The 22205-nt window shown below is 38.4% G+C and overlaps 1 protein-coding gene across 2 annotated transcripts in view; it reads right to left on the bottom strand.

The window, feature by feature from the left end:
* The window catches only part of NRF1 (nuclear respiratory factor 1), a gene marked incomplete at both ends in the record, with an annotated part of 81611 nt that extends 60679 nt beyond the window's left edge, over positions 1 to 20932 (bottom strand). Inside the window, 3 exons of one of the 2 annotated variants that reach the window (XM_081102427.1) lie at positions 9557 to 9683; positions 12836 to 12987; positions 20705 to 20932. In XM_081102427.1, the coding sequence (XP_080958553.1) occupies positions 9557 to 9683; positions 12836 to 12987; positions 20705 to 20932 (507 nt within the window). The remainder of the gene's footprint in view (positions 1 to 9556; positions 9684 to 12835; positions 12988 to 20704) is intronic. The other variant, XM_081102428.1, reaches the window with a different exon arrangement.
* Between the last annotated feature and the right edge of the window lie 1273 nt (positions 20933 to 22205).

The following is a 22205-nucleotide window of genomic DNA, read 5'->3' as shown; positions in this document are numbered from 1 at the left end:
GAAATTTTCAAAAAATTTACTAACTTATTTATTGTAATATAAGCAGCTGGTGCTGCCATGGCAACTTTAAGGATTTACATTTTCTGGTTTCTAGGTTTCTGTATCCCGGGTAGAGTTTTTATACTACCGACCCAGAGAAAAACTGAACCTTATAAACCTAGGTTCTAGTCTTTTTAAAAATATATTTGTATTGATTTTCAGAGAGGAAGGATAAGGGAGAGATAGAAACATCAATGATAAGAATTCATTAACTGGCTGCCTCCTGCACACTCTCTACTGGGGATTGAGCCCACAACCTGGGCATGTGCTCTGACCAGGAATCAAACCGTTACCTCGTGGTTCATGAGTGGACTCTCAACCACTGAGCTACCAGGCTAGGTTCCAGTCTTTGAATTTTAATGTATCAGGTTAAATCATTATATTAGTAGTAGGATCATATAGTAAGAGTTAATGATAATATATAAAAGTTAATTTCATTGTGCTGAAAACACCGGGCATTACTAATCTAATAATTTGAAATTATTAGATTATTACTATGTAATTAGCTAGTTTCAAACTATTTCATCCATTTTTATGGGTTAGTAAACTACAGGAATTCATATTCAGGCATTTAGCTAAACTTATCAGTGCTAGATAATTCCTTAAAATTATCTTGAGATTAAAAACAAAACAAAACATGGTAATTAAAGATGGCGGCATAGGTAAACACTGGAAATTGCTGCCTCGCACAACCACTTCAAAAATACAACTAAAAGACAAAACGGACATCATCCAGAACCACAGGAAGGCTGGCCGAGTGGAAATTCTACAACTAGAAGGAAAGAGAAAAGCACACTGAGACTCAGAGGTGCGGTGTGGAAGTAAAGTGCAGAGGTACAGAGGCGCACGTGGAAAGGGCGCACTCAGAAAGGCTGGCAACTGAGGACATGGCTGTCTTTTTCAATCGGGAGGGAGATACAAGCTCCCAACTGCTCTGAACGCCAGTTCCGGGCAAGTCTCTGGGGACCCAGACTCATACGGGGAGAAACTGGACTGTCTGGCATCGGGTGGAACTCAAGGACAGCTTTCTCTCAGAGGTGCTTGCAGAGATTACCACAGAACAGTGAGACCTGGGGCCTCTTGGGGCAGGGCTGAGGATCAGCCATAGCTGTTTGCTTTGGCCCTGTTGATTCCCTAGACCCCACCCCACCCAAGCTGTGCGCAGAGGCTTTTGCATATGAATGCCCTGGTCCTTTACAATCTAAAATTACCTAACTAACTGCAGCTGGTCAGAGAGACACAGAACATCCAAAAGAAGGCCCAAGGCCCCACAGCACCTTGCATTGCTTCACAGCTGGGCCTCATCTGGGCACCTCCAAACCCCAAACAAGGAAAAGGAATCTGCAGATCTCTCCGTAGCTCCTTCTGGGTAGCCTTAAGCAGAGGCTAAATTAACACCTCCTTAGAGATCCAAGAGCCAGTGTACCTAGTGGTCAGAGTGGGACCATCCAGATTACAACTCCTCAGATCCATAAGGGACACATTCAGGGGGCAGACTCAGTGAGCACCAAAGCCCCACTGAAGCAAGTCTTGCCCCAGAAGGGTGTCTCCAGCACAGAAGTTGTCCCACCATAACCACAGCTGATTGGCCTGGAGGTCAATTCCTCCCAGTGAAACCTACAACAGTCAAGGCTTAACTACAACAAGACTGTGCACACAGCACACAAAGGGTGCACCAAGAGTGTCTACCTCAAGTAATTGGGGAGGCTGAGCCACTGGGCCCTATAGGACACCTAGCACAGAAAGCCACTCTATCAACACAGGGAAGCAGCCAAAATGCGAAGACAAAGAACAGGTCACAAATGACAGAAATGGAGGAAAGCTAACTACTGGATATAGAGTTCAAAACCACACTTTTAAGGTTTTTCAAGAATTTTCTAGAAACCGCCGATAAATTTAGTGAGACCCTCGAGGATATGAAAAAGGACCAACTAGAAATTAAGCATACACTGACTGAAATAAAGAAAAATATACAGAGATCCAACAGCAGACAAGAGGATCCCAAGAATCAAGTCAAAGATTTGAAATATGAAGAAGCAAAAAACACCCAACCAGAAAAGCAAAAAGAAAAAAGAATCCAAAAATATCAAGATAGTGTAAGGAGCCTCTGGGACAACTTCAAGCGTCCCAACATCCGAATTATAGGGGTGCCAGAAGAAGAGAGCAAGATGTTGAAAACCTATTTGAAGAAACAATGACAGAAAACTTCCCCCACCTGGTGAAAGAAATAGGCTTACAAGTCCAGAAAGCACAGAGAACCCCAAACAAAAGGAATCCAAAGAGGACCACACCAAGACACATCATCATTAAAATGCCAAGGGCAAAAGACAAAGAGAAAATCTTAAAAACAGCAAGAGAAAAAAAGTCAGTTACCTACAAGGGTGTACCCATACGATTGTCAGCTGATTTCTCAACAGAAACTATGCAGGCCAGAAGGGAGTGGCAAGAAATATTCAAAGTGATGAATAGCAAGAACCTACAACCAAGATTACTTTATCCAGCAAAGCTATCATTCAGAATTGAAGGTCAGATAAAGAGCTTCACAGATAAGAAAAAGCTAAAGGAGTTCATCACCACCAAACCAGTATTATATGAAATGCTGAAAGGTATCCTTTAAGAAGAGGAAGAAGAAAAAGGTAAAAATAAAAATTGAACAACGAATACATATCTATCAACAAGTGAATCTAAAAATCAAGTGAATAAATAATTTGATGAACAGAATAAACTGGTGAATATAATAGAATCAGGGGCATAGAAAGGGAGTGCACTGACAATCCTCAGGGGGGAAGGGGTGTGGGTGGTGTGGGAAGAGACTGGACAAAAATCATACACCTATGGATGAGGACAGTGGTGGGGGGACGGGTAATGGCAGAGGGTGGGGTGGGAACCAGGTGGAGGGGAGCTATGGGGGGGGGAAAGAGGAACAACTGTAATAATGTGAACAATAAAGATTTAATTAAAAACAAAACAAAACAAAAAAAAACATGATGGTAGGGCATCCCTCAGAGAAATTTACAAAAAAACTTCACATATGACCACAGTATTTTTTAATTAAATTTTTTTCGATTACTGTTTACATTCAATATCATTTTGTATTAGTTTCAGGTGCACAGCACAGTAGTTAGATACTCATATATACTTTACAATGTTCCCCAATACTTAAGTACCTCCTGACACCATACATAGGTATTACAATATTATTGACTATACTAGAGGCCCGGTGCATGGATTCATGCACTGGTGGGGTCCCTTGGCCTGGCCTGCACCCTCTTGCAATCCAGGACCCTTCAGGGGATGTTGGAGAGCCGGTTTCGGCCCAATCCCTGCAGGCCAGGCCAAGGGACCCCACTGGGGCACAAATCCGTGCACCGGGCCTCTAGTATGCATATAAGATCTCTGGTTAATCTCATCCCACCCTCCCCACTTCCCTCTGAAATTCATCAGTTTGTTCCATGTTTCCATGCCAGTGGTTTCCACTCCTGCGTTGAGTGTCTGCCCCCTGGTAGTCAGTGCACGTCATAGCTACCAGCCAGTCGACTGGTCACTAAGGTTTTTATATATGTAAATTCCCTATACTGTATATATCCCCGTGACTATTTTGTGACTACTAATTTGTACTTCTTAATCCCTTCACCTTTTTTACCCAGTTCCTCAACCCCTCTCCCCTCTGGCAACCATCAGTCTGTTTTCTGTATCCATGAGTCTGTTTCTGCTTTGTTTGTTCACTTATTTTTCTCTTTAGATTCTGTATATAAATGAAATTATATGGTATTTGACTTTCTCTGTCTGACTTATTTCACTTAGCATAATACCCTCTAGGTCCATCTAGGCTGTTGCAAGTGGTAAGATCACATTCTTTTTTATGGCTAAGTAATATTACATTATAGATATGTACCATCACTTTTTTATCCCCTCATCTACTGATGGGCACTTGGGCTGCTTCCGTATCTTGGTTACTGTAGATAATGCTGCAATGAACATAGGAGTGCATATATTCTTTTGCTTTAGTGTCTTGGGTTTCTTTGGATATATACCCAGAAGTGGAATCACTGGGTCACACGAGGCAGTTCCATTATAAATTTTGTGAGGCACCTCCATACTGTGTTCCATAGTGACTGTACCAATTTGCATTCCCACCAACAGTTCCCTTTTCTCCACATCCTAACATGTTTGTTGACTTATTGAAGATGGTTATTCTGACAGGTGCGAGGTGGTATCTCGTGGTTTTAATATGTATTTCTCTGATGATCAGTGACAGTGAGCATCTTTTCATAGGTCTATTGGCCATCTGTATATGTCCTCTTTGGAGAAGTGTCTATTCAGGTCCTTTTCTCATTTTTTAACCAGACTGGGTTATTTGTTTGTTTTTACTGTTGAGTTGTATGAGTTCTTTATAAAGTTTGGATATTAACCCCTAATTGGATGTATCATTGCTGAGTATCTTGTCCCATTCAGTGGGTTGTCTTTTCATTTTGTCTATGGTTTCCTTTGCTGTGCAAAAACTTTTTAGTTTGATGTAGTCCCTATTGTTTAGTTTCCCTTTTGCTTCACTTGGCTGAGGAGACACATCAGAAAAAATATTGCTATTGGAAATGTCTGAGAATTTACTGCCCATGTTTCTTCTAAGAGTTTTATGGTTGGTTTCAAGTCTTACATTTAAGTCTTCAATCTATTTTGAGTTTATTTCTGTATGTGGTGTAAGAAGGTGGTCTCATTTCATTTTTCTGCATGTATGTGTTCAATTTTCCAACGCATTTATTGAAAAGGCTATCTTTGTGTTATTGTATATTCTTGTCCCCTTTGTGAAATATTAATGGACCATGTAAGCATGGGTTTATTCCTGGGATCTCTATCCTATTCAATTGATCTGTCTGTTTTTATGCCAATACCATGCTGCTTGATTGGTATGGCCACAATCGTTTGGAAGTTGTTTATTTGTTTTTTCAATGTTTTTATTGACTTGAGAGAGAGAAAGGAGAGGGAGAGAGAGAGAAACATCAGTTGCCTCCTGTATTCACCGACTGGGAATCGAACTCGAGACCTTTTGGTGCATGGGACAACGCTCAAACAACTGAACCACATGGGCCAGGGCTGGAAGTATTTTTATGTCTGTTTTGTGTTATTTGTATTTTCAATATACATATAAATAACTTTTCTTTCTTCTTTAAAAACTACATATAAACATATGCACATATAAATGAAGTTTCTTACTCTCATTTCCTACTTCCCCATCAATCACTCACTCACACACTCCCTCCCCCTCCAGGTGCTCTGATTAGCCTCTTCTCTTAGTTCTGCAGGTCTGACCAGGATGGGGAACAAGGGAGGTGACTTTTGCTGTTCAATAGCACCAGAATAATGCCTTTAAATGGCCTCTTTCCTCCCCAGAAAGAGCTAGTAGTAGCAACAGTGAGTGTTTGCTTATAAACAACCATCCTGGCCTTTCACAGGACTGTAGAGAACTGGGAGCTAGCTCTATTTGTTCCCCTTTAGAAGAGAAGGCAAAGACTAAGAAAATGAGACTGATTTTGAAACTTCATATTAATACCCTGGACAAATCTATGGAAGCTGTGGTTCTCTATTACCTTCAATGCAAATCCTAGAGAGACTTAACCTGGCTTTATTATTCAGAAGTTGGAAAACTTGGGCAAATCACTTAACCTCTCTGAACTAATACTCTCATTTACAAAATGAAATATTAATATACCTACACTTCAGCGTTATTGCCAGAATTGAGAATATGTATACTTTAAAGCTTTGTAAATCGGCTATACTAAACAAGCATTAGTTACAACAATCCTCTGCACTCAACAATTCCATAAGCATGTAGAAAATGCAGATTTACTTTTAAAGTAGAACCAAACTCTATATATGGTTCTATAACCTACTTTTCTCATTTAATACATTTTCACCATCTGAAAAATGTTAATAGAAAGATCTGGGTCATCATGTTTAATGGCAGTGTAATTATCCTATCTATAGATGAGCCATCAATTTATCTAACAACTCCCTTATCTTTGAAGTTTGAGGTTACTCTCAATTTTTAAAAATACTATAAAGATACTATAAAGATAGCGTGACTAATACCCTTACACATACATCTTTGCTCATTTAACCAATTATTCCTTTTTAAAAATATTTTTTGTTATTGATTTCAGAGAGGAAGGGAGAGGGAGAGAGAGAAATATCAATGATGAGAGAGAACCATCAATTGGCTGCTCCTTGAACACCCCACACTGGGGATCAAGCCCCCAACCCAGGCATGCGCCCTGACCAGGAATCAAACCACGACCTCCCGGTTCATAGGTCTACGCTCAACCACTGAGCCATGCTGGCCAGGCCTAAGCAATTATTTCTTAAGAATAAAATTTTAAAAGGAAACTGGGTTAAAAAGTATACATTTGGGGCACTTCTTATAACTTTTTAAAAAACAGTTTATTGATTTTTACAGAGAGAGTAAGGGAGAGGGAGAGAGAAACATTGATGTGAGAGTGTAACATCAATCAGCTGCCCCTTGCATGCCCCTATAGGGGAAAAACCTGAGTATGTGCCCTTGACTGGGAATTGAACTAGCAACCTTTTGGTGCACAGGACGACGCTGAACCAATTGAGTCACACCACCAAGGCTTTGGGGCACTTTTTATACCAGTAGCCAATCTGTCCTCCAGGAAATTACACCAATAATCTGCCTGTTTGACATGTCAATTTATATGTTTTAAAAAACTATATTTTTTATTGATTTCAGAGAGGAAGGGAGAAGGAAAGAGGGATAGAAACATCAATGATGAGAGAGAATCATTGATCGGCTGCCTCATGCACGCCCCGTACTAGGAATTGAGCCTGCAACCTGGGCATGTGCCCTGATTGGGAATCAAACCGTGTCTTTCTGGTTCATAGGTTGATGCTCAACATCTGAGCCATGCTAGGGCAAGTTATACATCTTTTTCATGTTTGCCAACATGGGGTAATTTGGGTAGAACACAGTGTGAAGAATTAAAATCCTAAAAAATATAAGAAATATTTCAATCTATTATAAGTCCAGTACATTTTTAAATCACCCATCAACAAACTCTTAAAATAATAAGAAATCCACATTCCAAAGATGCACAGTCCTATTGAATTTTAATTTTTCCAGAGTTCTCAGCAGCTCCAGCTAGAAGAGCAAAAAGGAAGAATGATGATGGCTTCAAGAAACAGAAAATGCTAATGTCACAGTTTTTAAATTATTAAATGAGATAATACATGCCAAGTGCTTATAACTATACCTAGAACATAGTAAGCACTCAATAAATGTTACACATTACTATAAAATCTAAATTATTTTTAACTGTTAGTAATGTGAGAGTATGTGCAATATAGTGCATAATTGATTATGGTAAACAATGGGGTCTAATTCTTTAATACTTGCCTATAATTCAGTGTATATAAGTTTAAGGAATATTCTGTACCTTGAAGGTATAACAAAAGTCACCTTTTCACTTTCTTAATATTATCATTTGTAGCTACTTTGAACATTTGTAACTGTAAGTATGCCACATAAATTAAAGAGTTCGGTTTTTATTTGGGTTGTTATTCCAATCTGAAAGAAATCTTTGTCTTAACAAGGGAGTTTAACCCATTTATATTTATGGTTTATAACATAAGTAGTTTCACTAATATTAGCTTGTTCTATGCCTTGTGTTTTGTTTTGAATTCCTTCCCTTTTTTCTATCTTTTGTATATAGCCTTGGTTTTCTTTCCTCTTTAGTGTTCTGGAAGAAATATTTTGCTTCTTATTCTATTGGTATTTATTCTTTAGCCATACTTATTAAATGTCAGTCAATGGGAAAATATCTACTTCTTTTTACCTTATTTTAGTCTATCAAACGACTGTTTGTTCTTGTTTCATAAAATCTATATATCTTTTTGTATTATATGGACAATTCCACCAGTTTTCTAAAGCTTTCTTTTGTATTTTTCAGTGAGGAATTTTCAGAAGTATTTTTCTGAGTCTTCTAGGTAAGTCTTTTTTGTTGTTGTTGTTAATCCTCACCCAAGGATATTTTTCCACTGATTTTTAGAGAGAGTGGAAGGGAGGGGGAGAGAGAGAGAAAGAAACATCCATGTAAGAGAAACACATCCACTGGTTGCCTCCCAAAAGCACCCTGATCGGAGATAGAGTCTGCAACCAAGGTACATGCCTTCGACCAGAATCAAACCTGCGATCCTTCAGTCCGCGGGCCAATGCTCTAGCCACTAAACCAGTGGTTCTCAACCTGTGGGTCGTGACCACTTTGGCAGTCGAACGACCTTTTCACGGGGTCACCTAAGACCATCCTGCATATTAGATATTTACATTACGATTCATAACAGTAGCAACATTACAGTTATGAAGTAGCAACGAAAATAATTTTATGGTTGGGTCACAACATGAGGAACTGTATTTAAAGGGCCAGAAGGTTGAGAACCACTGCACTAAACCAAACTCGGCAGGGCTTTTAGCTGAGTCTTTTTTCACAGATCACATTAGTAGAACAATATTTAAAATTTTTAATACTGCAGAAGAGAAGACATGCCCAGATTTCTGGTCTATCAACAGTATGATACTAAGGACTGCTTGTCAGGCACCATTGTGATCTAGAAGCTTTCCACCATATTCCTTTAAGGAAAGGTCCTAATATGCATCCTATTCTAAGGTCTCAAGAATTCTGGGGAAACCTCAAAATGAAACTTAAAAACATTAAGGAAGAACCACAACATCTGTGTGTGTGGAAAAACACACAAAACAACTAATAAAATCTCAAGTGATTAGTAATTCTGAATCCTTGAAATGTCCACATTCAATATGGGAGAAAACTGACAAATGTAATTTTAAGGAAGTAGATTTTATCCTAATAAAAACAAAATTCAATTTAAATCTGGACAGATCTTTAAGTAGATTTTATCCTAATAAAAACAAAATTCAATTTAAATCTGGACAGATCTTTATTCTACTAATAATTCAAAGTTATTTCAGCCAGAGAAAAAGTAGTTCATATAAGTAAATAGTATTTTCATAAAGTTACCTATGGACAGGTATACAATCAAAATATTTAAGTATATATCAAAATTAAAGCAATGTTAAGTCAAATCTTGAATAAATGTAAGAGATTTTAAATATGCAACTCGAATATCAGCAATGAATAAAGTGCTCCCAGCTTTGCCTCATAAAGTTTATATATCTTGGAATTATCTACCATTTTGTTTCTGACATAAATCAGCAACTTTCTTACAAAATTCTACATTGATTTCTTAACAAACAGAATACCATTTTTTCCCTCTGGTGAGGTAAAATACCTTGTCATTGGAAGTAGAAAGAGACATAATCATTTTTATTTTTATTTGCATAAAGTGGTTTGAAAACCCCATTCCCCACTCCCATCCTGGATGAGAGGATGTTAGAAGTAATAATTAGTATGCTACACAGAAGATCATAAGAATGTGAACAACAACTCACAGAAAGTAAAGGGTATCTGAGAACACAGCTCAGTTCTCTTACCACATTCTCCAATGGTGCTGCACCAAATACTTTAAAGACTGGGTTGGGTTTGGAGGGTGAGATACAGAGGACAATAGCTTGCTGTCCCACTCGAGTAGTATATTCATCTAATGTGGCTCGAAGTTTCCTGATTCAGGGAATGAAAAGAGAAATTATAAATCAGTTTAAAAAGAAAAATTATAGTGATGACAGACACAAAATTTACTTTGACTTGAGACAATTTATTCTGACTAGATACATTAGTCTATCCTTTTAAGGGACTAGTGAATCATGCCAATTCAAATGAAGTGAAGCCAATATATCTAAAATAAAGTTTTCCATCTTTCTCCAAAACCATGTACTGTTTTATCTATTTTCCTCATAGCAAATATATGTCTATAAATAATACATTCTAATTCCTCCTGCCTGTACTATCATTAAAGGAAATGAGAAGAATTGCCCATCTAGTGATATATAACCTGTATGTTTGCTGAAGCTACTGTTAGTACTTTTCAAGCTTTCCTTTAGTTTCGTATAATCTTCTTATGTTCTTAATGTAGACTGTTTTCTAGCTTTTATCACATGTCATTCACATGGGCTGGCACTCCACTAGGAATCAACATTCCAATAAATACTAGAAAATTTGGATGTAGTATTTAAAATACTATAAGAAAAAAGTTCTAGAACATTTTATAAATTTCTTATCATCTATAATAATAAAAGGGTAATATGCTAATTAGACCGGATGTCATTCCAGATGTCCTTCCTGACGAAGCCGGGGTGGAGGGAAGCCAGTCCGGGTCCCAGGTGCCTGCGGGTGGCCGGAGGGAAGCCAGGGAAGCCAGCCCAGGTCCCGGGTGCCTGCGGGTGGCCGGAGGGAAGCCAGTCCAGGTCCTGGGTACCTGTGGGCGGCCAAGAGAAGCCAGCCGAGGTCCCAGGTGCCTGCTGGTGGCCGGAAGAGGGAAGCAGCCCGGGTCCTGGGTGCCCGCCGGCAGCCAGAGGAGAGAAGCTGGTGCTGGCAGCTGGGGAAGGAAGGCCTATTCTTGCACGAATTTTCATGCATTGGGCCTCTAGTACATGAATACATGTTATGCAATCAAAATATTAAGTCCTTCATGTATCACACCTACATACTAATCTTTCTTTGCTACCTACAAACTCTTCTGAAGAAATAAAAATGAGCAAAAGACAACATACCAAACAAGAAATTTGGTGGCATTCCTTGAAGGAATGGTCTGTATTATACTCACTGTCTCTAATTCCTCCCTTCCATTCTCTCTTGAAGACACACCAATCCTTTTGTTTTGCCACTCTTTTGAAAATGTCCTGGTTAAGTTCAATCATGACCCCCATGTAGCTAAATCTAAAGGTCAATTTGCATCTTATTTGACTGTCAGCAGCATTTGCTAGAGCTCATCACGTGCCCTCTTCCTTGAAATACTTTTTGCACTTGGTTTCCAGGGTACCACTCTCTTGGTTTTCCTCCTGGTGCACTGGTTGCTTTTTAGACTCCTTTGCTAGTTCCTTTCACCTCTCCAAACTCTAAAGGGTATGCCCAGCCCATGTAGCTCAGTGTCTGAGCATCAACCCATGAATCAGGAGGTCACAGTTCAATTCCTGATTAGGGCACATGCCTGGGTTTCAGGCTCAATAACCAGCAGGGGGAGTGCAGGAAGCTCTCTCTCATTGATGTTTCTATCTCACTATCCCTTTCCCTTCCTCTGTCTAAAATAAAAATAACAAAAATATTTAAAGGGTACAGTGCTTCAGGCTTAAGTCTACACTCACTTCCTAGGTGGTCTCTTTCAGACACATAGTTTTAAATACTACCTATACTGTTTATATCTTCAACCAAGATCTCTTTTTTAAATATATATATATATATATATATATATATATATATATATATATTTTATTGATTTTTAGAGAGAGGAAGGGAGAGGGAGAAAGAGAGAGAAACATCGATATGAGAACAGAACATTAATCTGCTGTCTCCTGTACTCCCCCTACCAGGGATTGAGCCCACAACCCAGACACATACCCTGACTGGGAATCGAACCAACAAGCTTTAGGTGCACAGGACGACGCCTAACCAACTGAACCACACCAGCCAGGGCTAAGATCTCTCTTTTGAATTCCAGATTCATATTTCCAACTGCTTATTCTATATCTCTATTTAATGGTTAAGAGGTATCATAAACTTAACCAAAACCAAATTCCTAATTCTTCCCTCAACCCCATACCTGCTCCTCTTCTGGTAAGTGTCAACTCAATCCTTCCAGTAATCAGACCAAAAAACTTGAGGTCACCCTTTAGCCTTTTCCCCCTCTCACATCCCACATCCAATCCATCAATGAATCATGCTGGAGCTGATCTGAAATACAATCAAAACCTGACTGCCTCTTTCCCCCTTTGCTGCTGCTACATTGGTTTAAAGGCGCTATTACTTCTGGCTTGGACTACTACATTAGCCTCTTAATTGGTTTCCTTGTTTCCATTCTTATACTCCTAGAGGCTATTGTCAATACAGTAGCCTAAATGACCCTTTTAAAACATACGTCAGACCATATCATTGCTTTGGTCAAAAGCCTTCACTGACTTCCCACCTCACTCAGTGCAAGAATCAAAGCCCCAGTATTGGACCAAAAGACCTCATGATGTGACTCTCCACTACTACTGACCATACCTCCTCTCATTTTCTCTCTAGCTATTCCTCAAACATGACTATCATGTTCCTTTCCCGCTTGAGAACCTTCCTCCTTTCTATTCCCCCTTTCCCCAGGGGAAAAGCTCTTCCTTCCCCATTAACACGGTTGCCTTTTCACTGACTTCAGGTCTCTGTTCAAAGGTCTTATGAGCATTTCCCAGACCAACCCTATTAAAAAAAGAGAAACTACATAGTCCTCCTAACCTTTATTTTTCCTTTCTCCACTTCATTTTCCTCCATAGCACTTATCATCATCTGACATATTACATATTTGTTCACTTTTTTCCCCCTTCACTAGAATATAAACTCTTTAATGGAATGTTTTGTCCACTATTATATTCCCAAAGCCTAGAACAATGCCTGGCACATAGCAGGCATATAAATTTTCTGAATTAATTAATGTAATATTATACATTGGTTAATCATATTTCTAGTAGCATTTATTTAGTTTTGTAAGAGTACTTTGAGGTCTAATTTTGTCATCAAAGGATCTAACTTGGTATCTTTGGTGAACCTAATAATGTATGTTCTAATTGTATCGTCCACCCCATGAAATATTTGAGAAATAACAATATGGATAAAAACGCCCTCACCGAAGCAAACGTGTTTGCTGTCTCTTCCGGATAGATGGATTAGACTCAAACACATGAGGCCGTTTCCGTTTCTTTCCTGTTGCCACAGCAGCAGCAGCAGCCATTCCCACAGGACCTGAAATAATAATGTATGTGCTGAGATTATGCAGAGCCTGTTAACTCTACAAGACAGAACACAATTAAAGCTACAAAAAAAGGTAGCACTATTTCCTAATATGTTATCAATAAATATAAAATATTCCTGATATTATCTATATATTTCACTATTATTCAACATGAATTATATTTCAATCTACCAATAAAACTTAAAAAATGAATCTTTTAAAAAAGTGAATGGCATGCCTCCCACCACATACCAGCTTGAATTTTATATAATGATTTTTGTTTTGTTTTGCCAGTATACTGATACTGCTAAGGAAATATTCTCACAGGTGCTAGATGATATTGCAACATTGAGAGGAAGCTTGCCAGAACAAAAAGAAAAATTACAGATTTCAAATTTCATTTACATTCCTGTGACAGCCAAATTAAGGAAGTCAGACATAATCACTCATACTTGGAATTCTAACAACAATACCTATAAGAGGAGTAGAGTATCTGGACAAGTATCAACTGAATTAGAAAACTTTCTCTTATATATCAGAAAATTGTGCTCCAAATAGAGTTGTTGACCAAAAGGTCAAAATGATGAAAGCATCCTGGTAGGAAAGAGATGAAAACCTATCCCACTCTAGGGAAAAAATGGTAATAAAAATTGGTCTGTTTTGCCCTGAAACTAATGAATAAAATAAAAGTAGGCCATTGAGAACTACTGGAGTCTCTGATTCATGAAATCTCAAACATATCAAAGACATTCCTTTTTTAAAAAAATACTGTTATTGATTTCAGAGAGGAAGGGAGAGGAAGAGACAGAAACAGCAATGAGGAGAGAGAATCATTGATTGGCTGCCTCGTGCACGCCCCACACAGGGAACTGAGCATGTACCCTAACCAGGAATTGAACTGTGACCTCCTAGTTCCATAGGTGAATGCTGAACCACTGAGCCATGCTGGCTGGACCTTTTTTATATATTTATTTTTAACAGATGACTCACCGGTATACTTATTTGTGAATCCATAAAAGGCTTAAATAAAAATTAAGTTTAATCCTTCACATTTATACTGGCATAAATGTTATATATGTTCTAAGTGGCTCAATTAAAATAAGCCTTCCTGAAATCTTCTGCTGCTCTAATGCTGTTTAGTAGTATAAGTCTGACTTAAATAAACCCTTCTAAAAGAGACCCAAAGCAAGTAAAATGAATGATTTCTTTATCCACCTTTCATCATAAACAGCTGGGAGAGGGGGAAAATCTTAATGATACATTTTTCCCAACATTTTATTTTCTTAATTGTGGTAAGAGCACTTAACATGAGATCTACCATCTTAACAAAATTTTAAGTGTATAATACAGTATTGTTAAATATAGGCACAATGTTACACAGCAAATCCCTAGAACTTAACTCTCTGCAAAATATGCAAAAGAGGAAAATGAACAGTCAATAAAGATCTGAAATGGTGCTGTATCTTGTCTTCCTGCACTGGCTGAAACCTCTACCTCAGAGCCAAGCAAATTAAACCAATAGTAAGATACTATTTCATACCCACCAAACTGCCAAAACGAAAACTGATTGATAATACCAAATAAGGTGAGGACTAGAAGCAGCAGGTACTCTAGTACACTGCTTATGGGAATGTAAATTAATGCAACAATGTGAAAAGACATTTGGAATATCTAGTAAAACTGAAAATGTGCTGATCCTTGCCTTCCAATTCCCTCTCCTTCCTGGGTATATCCTCAAGCAATGGTTTCCAAACTGCAGGTTTCCACCCTATGGTGGCTCATAAATAATTTTTTGGTTTGTTTTGTTTTTAATAAAATGCAATAAAGTGAAAGAGAATAGAACATATCAGATATTGTGTTCCCTGCAGTAGGGGGTAAGTATTACTTCATGAAAAACTGTTATTTCATTTTATGTGCATTTGAGATAACAATGTAAAATGTATTACTGTGCGATATTGTCAGAAGAGTTTGAAAACCAATGCCAAGAGAAACCCTCACAATATGCACAAGAAAATATTTAAGATGATTTTAATTTGCAGCAATTATAACTGCAAAATATTATAAACAACCTAAGTATTCTACCAATATATGAAACAGCCAGATAATGGACTACCAAACAACAGTTAAAATGAAAACATATAGTCATATTCAACATGAATCTCAGAAAAAAAATACCAAATGAATAAACATAATGTTATAAAATGATAACATCAGAGTAATACCATTCATATAAAACTTAAAACATGCAAAGCAATGCTAAGTATTATTTACTGATATACAGCAAAAACATAAAAGAAATGGAAGAGAAAGATAAAGACCAAATGCAGAACAGAACAGGTTACCTCAGTGGAGGGAGGGAAATAGGATAAGAAAAAGCAGCTCCCTATTACCCCTTCCTCTTCATTGACCTTACTTCCTTACTTTCTTCAGAGCACTCAGTACTTTCTGAAAATATCTTACTTTATTATATACACCTTCTCCCACCACTGGTCTGTAAACACCTTTAGTAGCAAGCTCTCGCTGGTCTTATTCATAGTACCTATATGTAGAAACAGAGTCCACAGTAAGTGATTGTTGAATGACTGTACAGTAAATCCTTTCTACCAGCTGGGCCTCAGTTTGCACATCTGCCACATAAAAGAGTTAAGCTAAAGTCCTTTCCTAATCTCACCACTATGACAATACAGTACAGTAATACAGCAAAACTGTCTCAGAAGCATCCAGGAAAGAAGCTGACCTGGGTTCACGATGTTAGGATGCCCTCTTCTGGAACGTATAAGAACTTCAAAAATGTATTTTACAAATATTTCATGTGATTTGCTGCTACGAAGCTTTATTTTTAAATTCACCATTCCAGAAGTATACAATAGATAATAACTTATGGTAAAAAGATTATTCTTCATTATATCTATCTTCCTCCCCTTAAATACAGCATATATTAAAAAGATGTTTATTTTGGCTATTCCTGATCATTGATCTCCTGTCCAGTTTTTCCTAAACATCTAAGCCCAATACAGTATCAGATCCACCCAAGTATGGTTTAAGAATCTTCCACATAATGCTAAATATACAATGTAAATAACAAAGAGAATGGTACAAAGTATAGCTCAGCTTTAAGTAATTTAGTGGCCCAGAAAAAGTCTTAAAACCTTAAATTGGATTAAGATGATCCAGGATTGCTAGTGCCCTCAGACATCTGGCAGAAGCAAATAAAAATCCTCTCGAGGAGGTTAATATTATTCTAGATATCAAATTACTTCTTATTTTTACTTTAATTTTTCAATTACAGTTGACATGCAATATTATTAGTTTCAGGTGTACAAGCCAGTGATTAGACATTATATAATTCAGCAATCATCCCAATAAATCTCATACCCATCTGACACCATACATAGTTATTATCCAAATTACTTCTAAAACTCATCTTCCTGCCCTAGCCATTTTGGCTCAGTGGATACAGCCTGGGCCTGTGGACCGAAGGGTCCCGGATTTGATTCCAGTCAAGGGCATGTACCGCGGTTGAAGGCTCCTCCCCTGCCTGGGCCCTGGTTGGGGCTTGTGCAGGAGGCAACCAATCGATGTGTTTTTCTCACATCAATCTCTCTCTCTGTCTTTCCCTCTCTCGTCCACTCTCTCTAAAAATCAATGGAAAAATATCTTTAGGTGAGGATTAAAAAATAATAAAGGTAAGTAAGTAAATAAATAAATAAATAAAATTCATCTTCCAAACACAGCATCTAGCATTCATTCAAATATAACGAGTAGGCAGTTCTGGTCAAGATGGCAGCATACTCGCCTTCTCCCACAACTACATCAAAATTATTACAACTAAACTATAGAATAACCATTATCATTCAGAATTGCCAGAAATCTGGCTAACTGGAAGTCCTACAACTAGGGAATTAAAGAAGCCACAGCAAGACTGGTAGGAGGGGTAGAGATGCCGGATGGGCTGGTCCCCCCCCCCCCCCCCCCGTGTGGCAGATAAAAACTGGGAGGGCTATCTCAGTTGCAGAGGTCCCTCTTGAGGAGTGAGGGGTCCCAGCCCCACACCAGGCCCCCAACCCAGGGTTCCAGAGCAAGGAAGAGAAGTCCCCATAACTTCTGGCTGTAAAAACCAGTGGGGAATGAGGCTGAGGGCGCTAGAAGGCTGCTGGAGTCCCACCCAGTTCCTCTTAAAGGACCTTTGCACAGACTTACTCAGATTCATTCTCTCTGAGCTCCAGCCTTGGTGTGTCAGCTTGAAAGACATGAGACCTATGAGGAGGATCTGAACTGTCTGACATCAGGGCAGCTTTCTCCCAGACCTAAGTACTGGCAGAGGCCATTGTTTCTTTACTGAGCCCTTCCTCCACATTGCAAGCAGGCAGGTGCTATATCTGAGACTCCAATAACCTGGCTCGCAGAGTTTGCTCCGCCCTGGTGATTCTCTGAGGCTCCACCCCACCCAACTTTTGGGCCCACCCAAGCTGTTTCCCCTAGCTTTTCCAGACAAGGCTTCAGATTTTCCTAAACACGCAGGCTCTGGCTTCAGCATGCCCCAAACCTCTCACTAAGTGGCCGTAGGCTCAGCACCAGGCAGCCGTTCACAGACTGGCCTTGCCTGGGCACCACCAAGCCCAGCACAAGTAGCAGCCATCTGCAGATCGCTTTATAGCTCATGCCAGGTGGCCCGGGCAGAACACAGGTGGCCCGGGCAGAACACAGGTGGCAGCTGCACCTCCTGAGAGGCCCCAGAGCCAGCACAGCCAGTGGATATCTTCAGCCACTTCGAAGCACAACCACCCAAAACAAAGACCTCCATAAGTGACACACTCAAGGGGTGGGCTCAGCAGGCACCAGAGCCCCACTGAAGTCAGTCCTGCTCTGTGAGGTGGGCTCCAGCACAGCTGATCCTCCACAGTGGTCTGAGGTCAGTGGTCACATCCAGTCCTTGCAGCTGAACAGCCATGGGGTAGATCCCTCCCACTGACATGCCAACAGCATTCAAGGCTCAACTACAAGAGGAGGGTGTACACAGCCCACACAGGGGTTGGGAGTGGGGGGAGCACACCTTGCGTACCCAGCTTGGGAGATGGGGGAGGCTGTGCCACTGGACCCTAAGAATACTTACATTAGGCCCCTCTACCAAGCCTGGGAGATGAAGCAACTCTAACTAATACATAGAAACAAATGCAAGGAGGCTGCCAAATAAGAGACAAAGAAACATGTCCCAAATGAAGGAACAGAACAAAACTCCAGAAAAGAACTAAACAAAATGGAGACAAGCAATCTATTAGATGCAGAGTTGAAAACAATGGTTATAAAGATGCTTAATAAACTTAGTGATAACCTCAACAGTATAACAAAGTACCAGTCAGAAATGAAGGATACACTAACTGAAATGAATAATTTACAGGAAATCAATAGGAGAGTACATAAAGCAGAGAATCAAATCAGCGATTTGAAATATAAGGAAGCAAAAAACACCCAATCAGAACAGCAAAAAAGAAAAAAGAACCCAAAAGAATGAGGATAGTGTAAGGAGCCTCTGGGTCAACTTCGAGGATACCAACATTAACATCACTGGGATGCCAGTAGGAGAAGAGAGAAAGCAAGAAATTGAAAACCTATTTGAAAAAATAATGACAGATCGCCCTAACCGGTTTGACTCAGTGGATAGAGCATCAGCCTGTGGACTCAAGGGTCCCAGGTTCGATTCCGGTCAAGGGCATGTATCTTGGTTGTGGGCACATCCCCAGTAGGAGGCAGCTGATCGATGTTTCTCTCTCATTGATGTTCCTAACTCTCTATCCCTCTTCCTTCTTCTCTGTAAAAAATCAATAAAATATATTTAAAAAGAAAAAATAATGACAGATCAACAAGCAACAAATATTGGCATGCAATGTGGTGTGATCAAGTGATAATCATTGGCCGAACACTGTCTATGTGCAGTGACTCTTGGATTTAAATATGTAGACTATAGGTGTAGATATGCAATATTTATTTATGTTGGCGAAATTACTAGTGTTTTTTCCAACATATGGCCTATTCACGAACAACGACAACAAAATAACCTATTTGTTCATAAGCAAATTTTGGTTAAAAGCATTTTAAAATTAATAGGATGTTAATGTTCACACATGCTATATGGACTGGAAATTTTGCCCGTTAAATCCAAAGACCAATAAATCTAGGTCCACAAAATTGTGTTTACTGTATTCCAAAAAATTCAAGAGAAGGGAAGACTCTCAAGCTCATTTTATGAGGCCAATATTATGCTAATCCCAAAACCAGATAAGGACACTACAAGAAAGAAAATTATAGGCCAATATTCCTGATGAACATAGATGCTAAAATCCTCAACTAAATTAGCAAACCAGATTCATCAATACATTAAAGAGATCATACATCATAATTAGCTTGGATGTATTCCAGGGATGCAAGATTGGTATAATAACCACAAATCAATAAACTTGATATATCACATCAAACAAAATAAAGGATAAAAATCACATGATCATATCAATAGATGTAGAAAAAGCATTTGATAAAACCCACCACCCAATTACAATAAAAACTCTCAGCAAAGTGGAAATAGAGGGAACATGCCTCAACATAATAAAGGCCATATATGACAAACCCACAGCTAACATACTCAATGGGCAAAAACTACAGGCATTTCCCTTAAGATCAGAACAAGACAGGGATGTCTGCTTTCACCACTCTTATTCAACATAGTACTGGAAGTCCTAGCCATAGCAATCAGACAAGAAGAAGAAATAAAAGACAGTCCAATTGGAAAGGATGAAGAAAAACTGTCATTATTTGCAGATGACATAATACTGTATATAGAGAACCCTAAAGACTCCACAAAAAAACTACTAGAATTGATAATGAATTCAGTAAAGTAACAGGATACAAAATCAGTTACATTTTTATACACCAATAATGAACTATCAGAAAGGGAAACTAAGAAAACAATCCCATCCACAATTGCTTAAAAAAGGAAAAAAACAAAACACCTACACACAGATAACAGAAGGAAAGAGGGGTGGGGTGGGGGGAGGTAGAAGAGGATAAAGAGGGAATAAATGGTGACAAAGGAGACTTGACGTTGGGTGATGAACACACAATACAATATACAGATGATGAAATACAGAACTATACACCTGAAACTTATATAATTTCATTAGCCAATGTCACCCCAATAAATTCAATAAAAATTTAAAAGAAAGAAGTTCAAGTGTTCTAAGAAACTTCCATTATCCCTAAAGAGGACACAAGTATCAATTATATAATACTTGGACATAAGTAAAGTATGTATGTTATAATTTCTAGGAGTACCCCTAATAGCAAAAGTATATATAACCTCCAAACTAACAAGAGAAAAATAAAAACTTTCAATCACTCTAAAAGGAAAAGAAAGCACAGAACAAGTGAGATAAAGAGAAAGCATACAGTAAACACGATCAATTTGAACTTAAATATATCAGTGATCACAGTTAGTATAAATGGACTAAATGCTTCAGTTCAAAGTCAAAAGATCGTTAAGATGGATGAAAATGAAAAAACAAAACAAAACACAAAACAAGTCATATCACCAATAGTATAAGATTCTAGGACTTAAGTCTCAATATAGCACCGGCACAAAATACAAGGCTTAAAACAAAATTGTGAAGATACAATATGAAGATAAATGTGAGAAAGCCTACATCCTAGGCTCTTCCAGATATGCAGGGTACCAGAGTTAAGCAAAAAATAAAGAACTTCCAATACAAACAACATTACCTGCAGCAGCCAAATGGGCTGTTACCTCGTCGGCGGCTGTGGAGTTGAGTATGTCGGAATCATCGTAAGAGGTGTCCTCTGGTGAGGAAGGCGAGTCTTCATCAGCACTCAGCATACTGTGTTCAGTGTAGGTAGCCACATGGACCTGCTGTACTTGTTGGGCCACTGCATGGGCTTCTATGGTAGCCATGTGTTCAGTTTGGGTCACTCCGTGCTCCTCCATGTAGATCTACTGTCAGAAAAAAGACAAAGAACAGAATTCAGTGTGTAATGTAACACAATACTTAAGTGATATTTTCCCTAAGAGCAGGAGAAACCTTTGATTTCACTACATACCTCACGATACCTAGTCATGGGAAAAGGGAGGCACCATTCAAATATGACCCAAAAATGGTAGAATATTTTCCTTATATAATACCTTTTGATGGAAATTCACTGTGCTAATTTTATACCTGAGGTCACAAAACAATAAATATTCAAATATTATACATAACAGTAAAAGACAATTAAACATAACAAAAAAAGATATTTAAAAGATCCCAGTGACTTGACATTTGACACTATAGACATGAAAACACTTAATAAGTAAATGAAATATTTAACATTTTCTTTGTATTTCATAGACAAATTGGAGTTAAATTTCCGCCCCCAAAAAACTGCAATCATTCAAACTGGATTTTCTGCTTATAAACTGTGCTTCTTGTAAACCCTAAAATGATGCAGTGATTTATAAAGATAAAGATTTGCTCTTCTAGTGCACTTATTATCTGTTCCCTCTTTCCCCAACAACTATAGAGAAGTGCATTATCTCTAAAAAAAAATTTTTTTTAAAAGCATACATACATGCATATGATTTAAAATAAAAACATTCATATTACACATATTATTCTATAGTTTGCTTTTTTTCTTATTACAATATACCTGGACATCTGATATGTCAAAACATTTAGATTTACCAGACCTTTCTAAATAGCTGTAGAATACTGCATTGTAGGATGTGCCATAATTATGCAACCAATCACCTACTGATACATGGCAAGGCTGCTGCTTCCAAAATCTTTATTATAAACATAAGTGCAATAAACATACCTGTATATAAAACTTTGCATATTGGTTCCTCAAAAAAACTTCAAAGAATTACTATATGACCCAGCAATTTCACTCTGGGTCTATATCTAGAAAACATGAAAGCAGTCTCAAAGGGCTATTTATACATATCCATGTTATTAACAGCAAAACTCAGAATAGCCAAAAGGTAGAAGCAACCCAACTATCCACTGATGGGTGAATGGATAACAAAATGTGAATATTTATACAATGCAATACTATTCAACTTTTAAAAAGAAGAAATACAAACTAGGAATAGAAGGAAACTTCCTCAACCTGATTTTAAAAATCTACAGATATGCCCTAATCGGTTTGGCTCAATGGATAGAGCATCGGCCTTCGGACTCAGGGGTCCCGGGTTCGATTCCGGTCAAGAGCATGTATCTTGG

This window comes from Myotis nattereri (assembly GCF_964212035.1).
Source record: "Myotis nattereri genome assembly, chromosome: 11".
NCBI classification, from domain to species: Eukaryota; Metazoa; Chordata; class Mammalia; order Chiroptera; family Vespertilionidae; genus Myotis; species Myotis nattereri.
The sequence above is the reverse complement of the archived record's forward strand: the minus strand, read 5'-3'. Positions and strand labels throughout refer to the sequence as shown.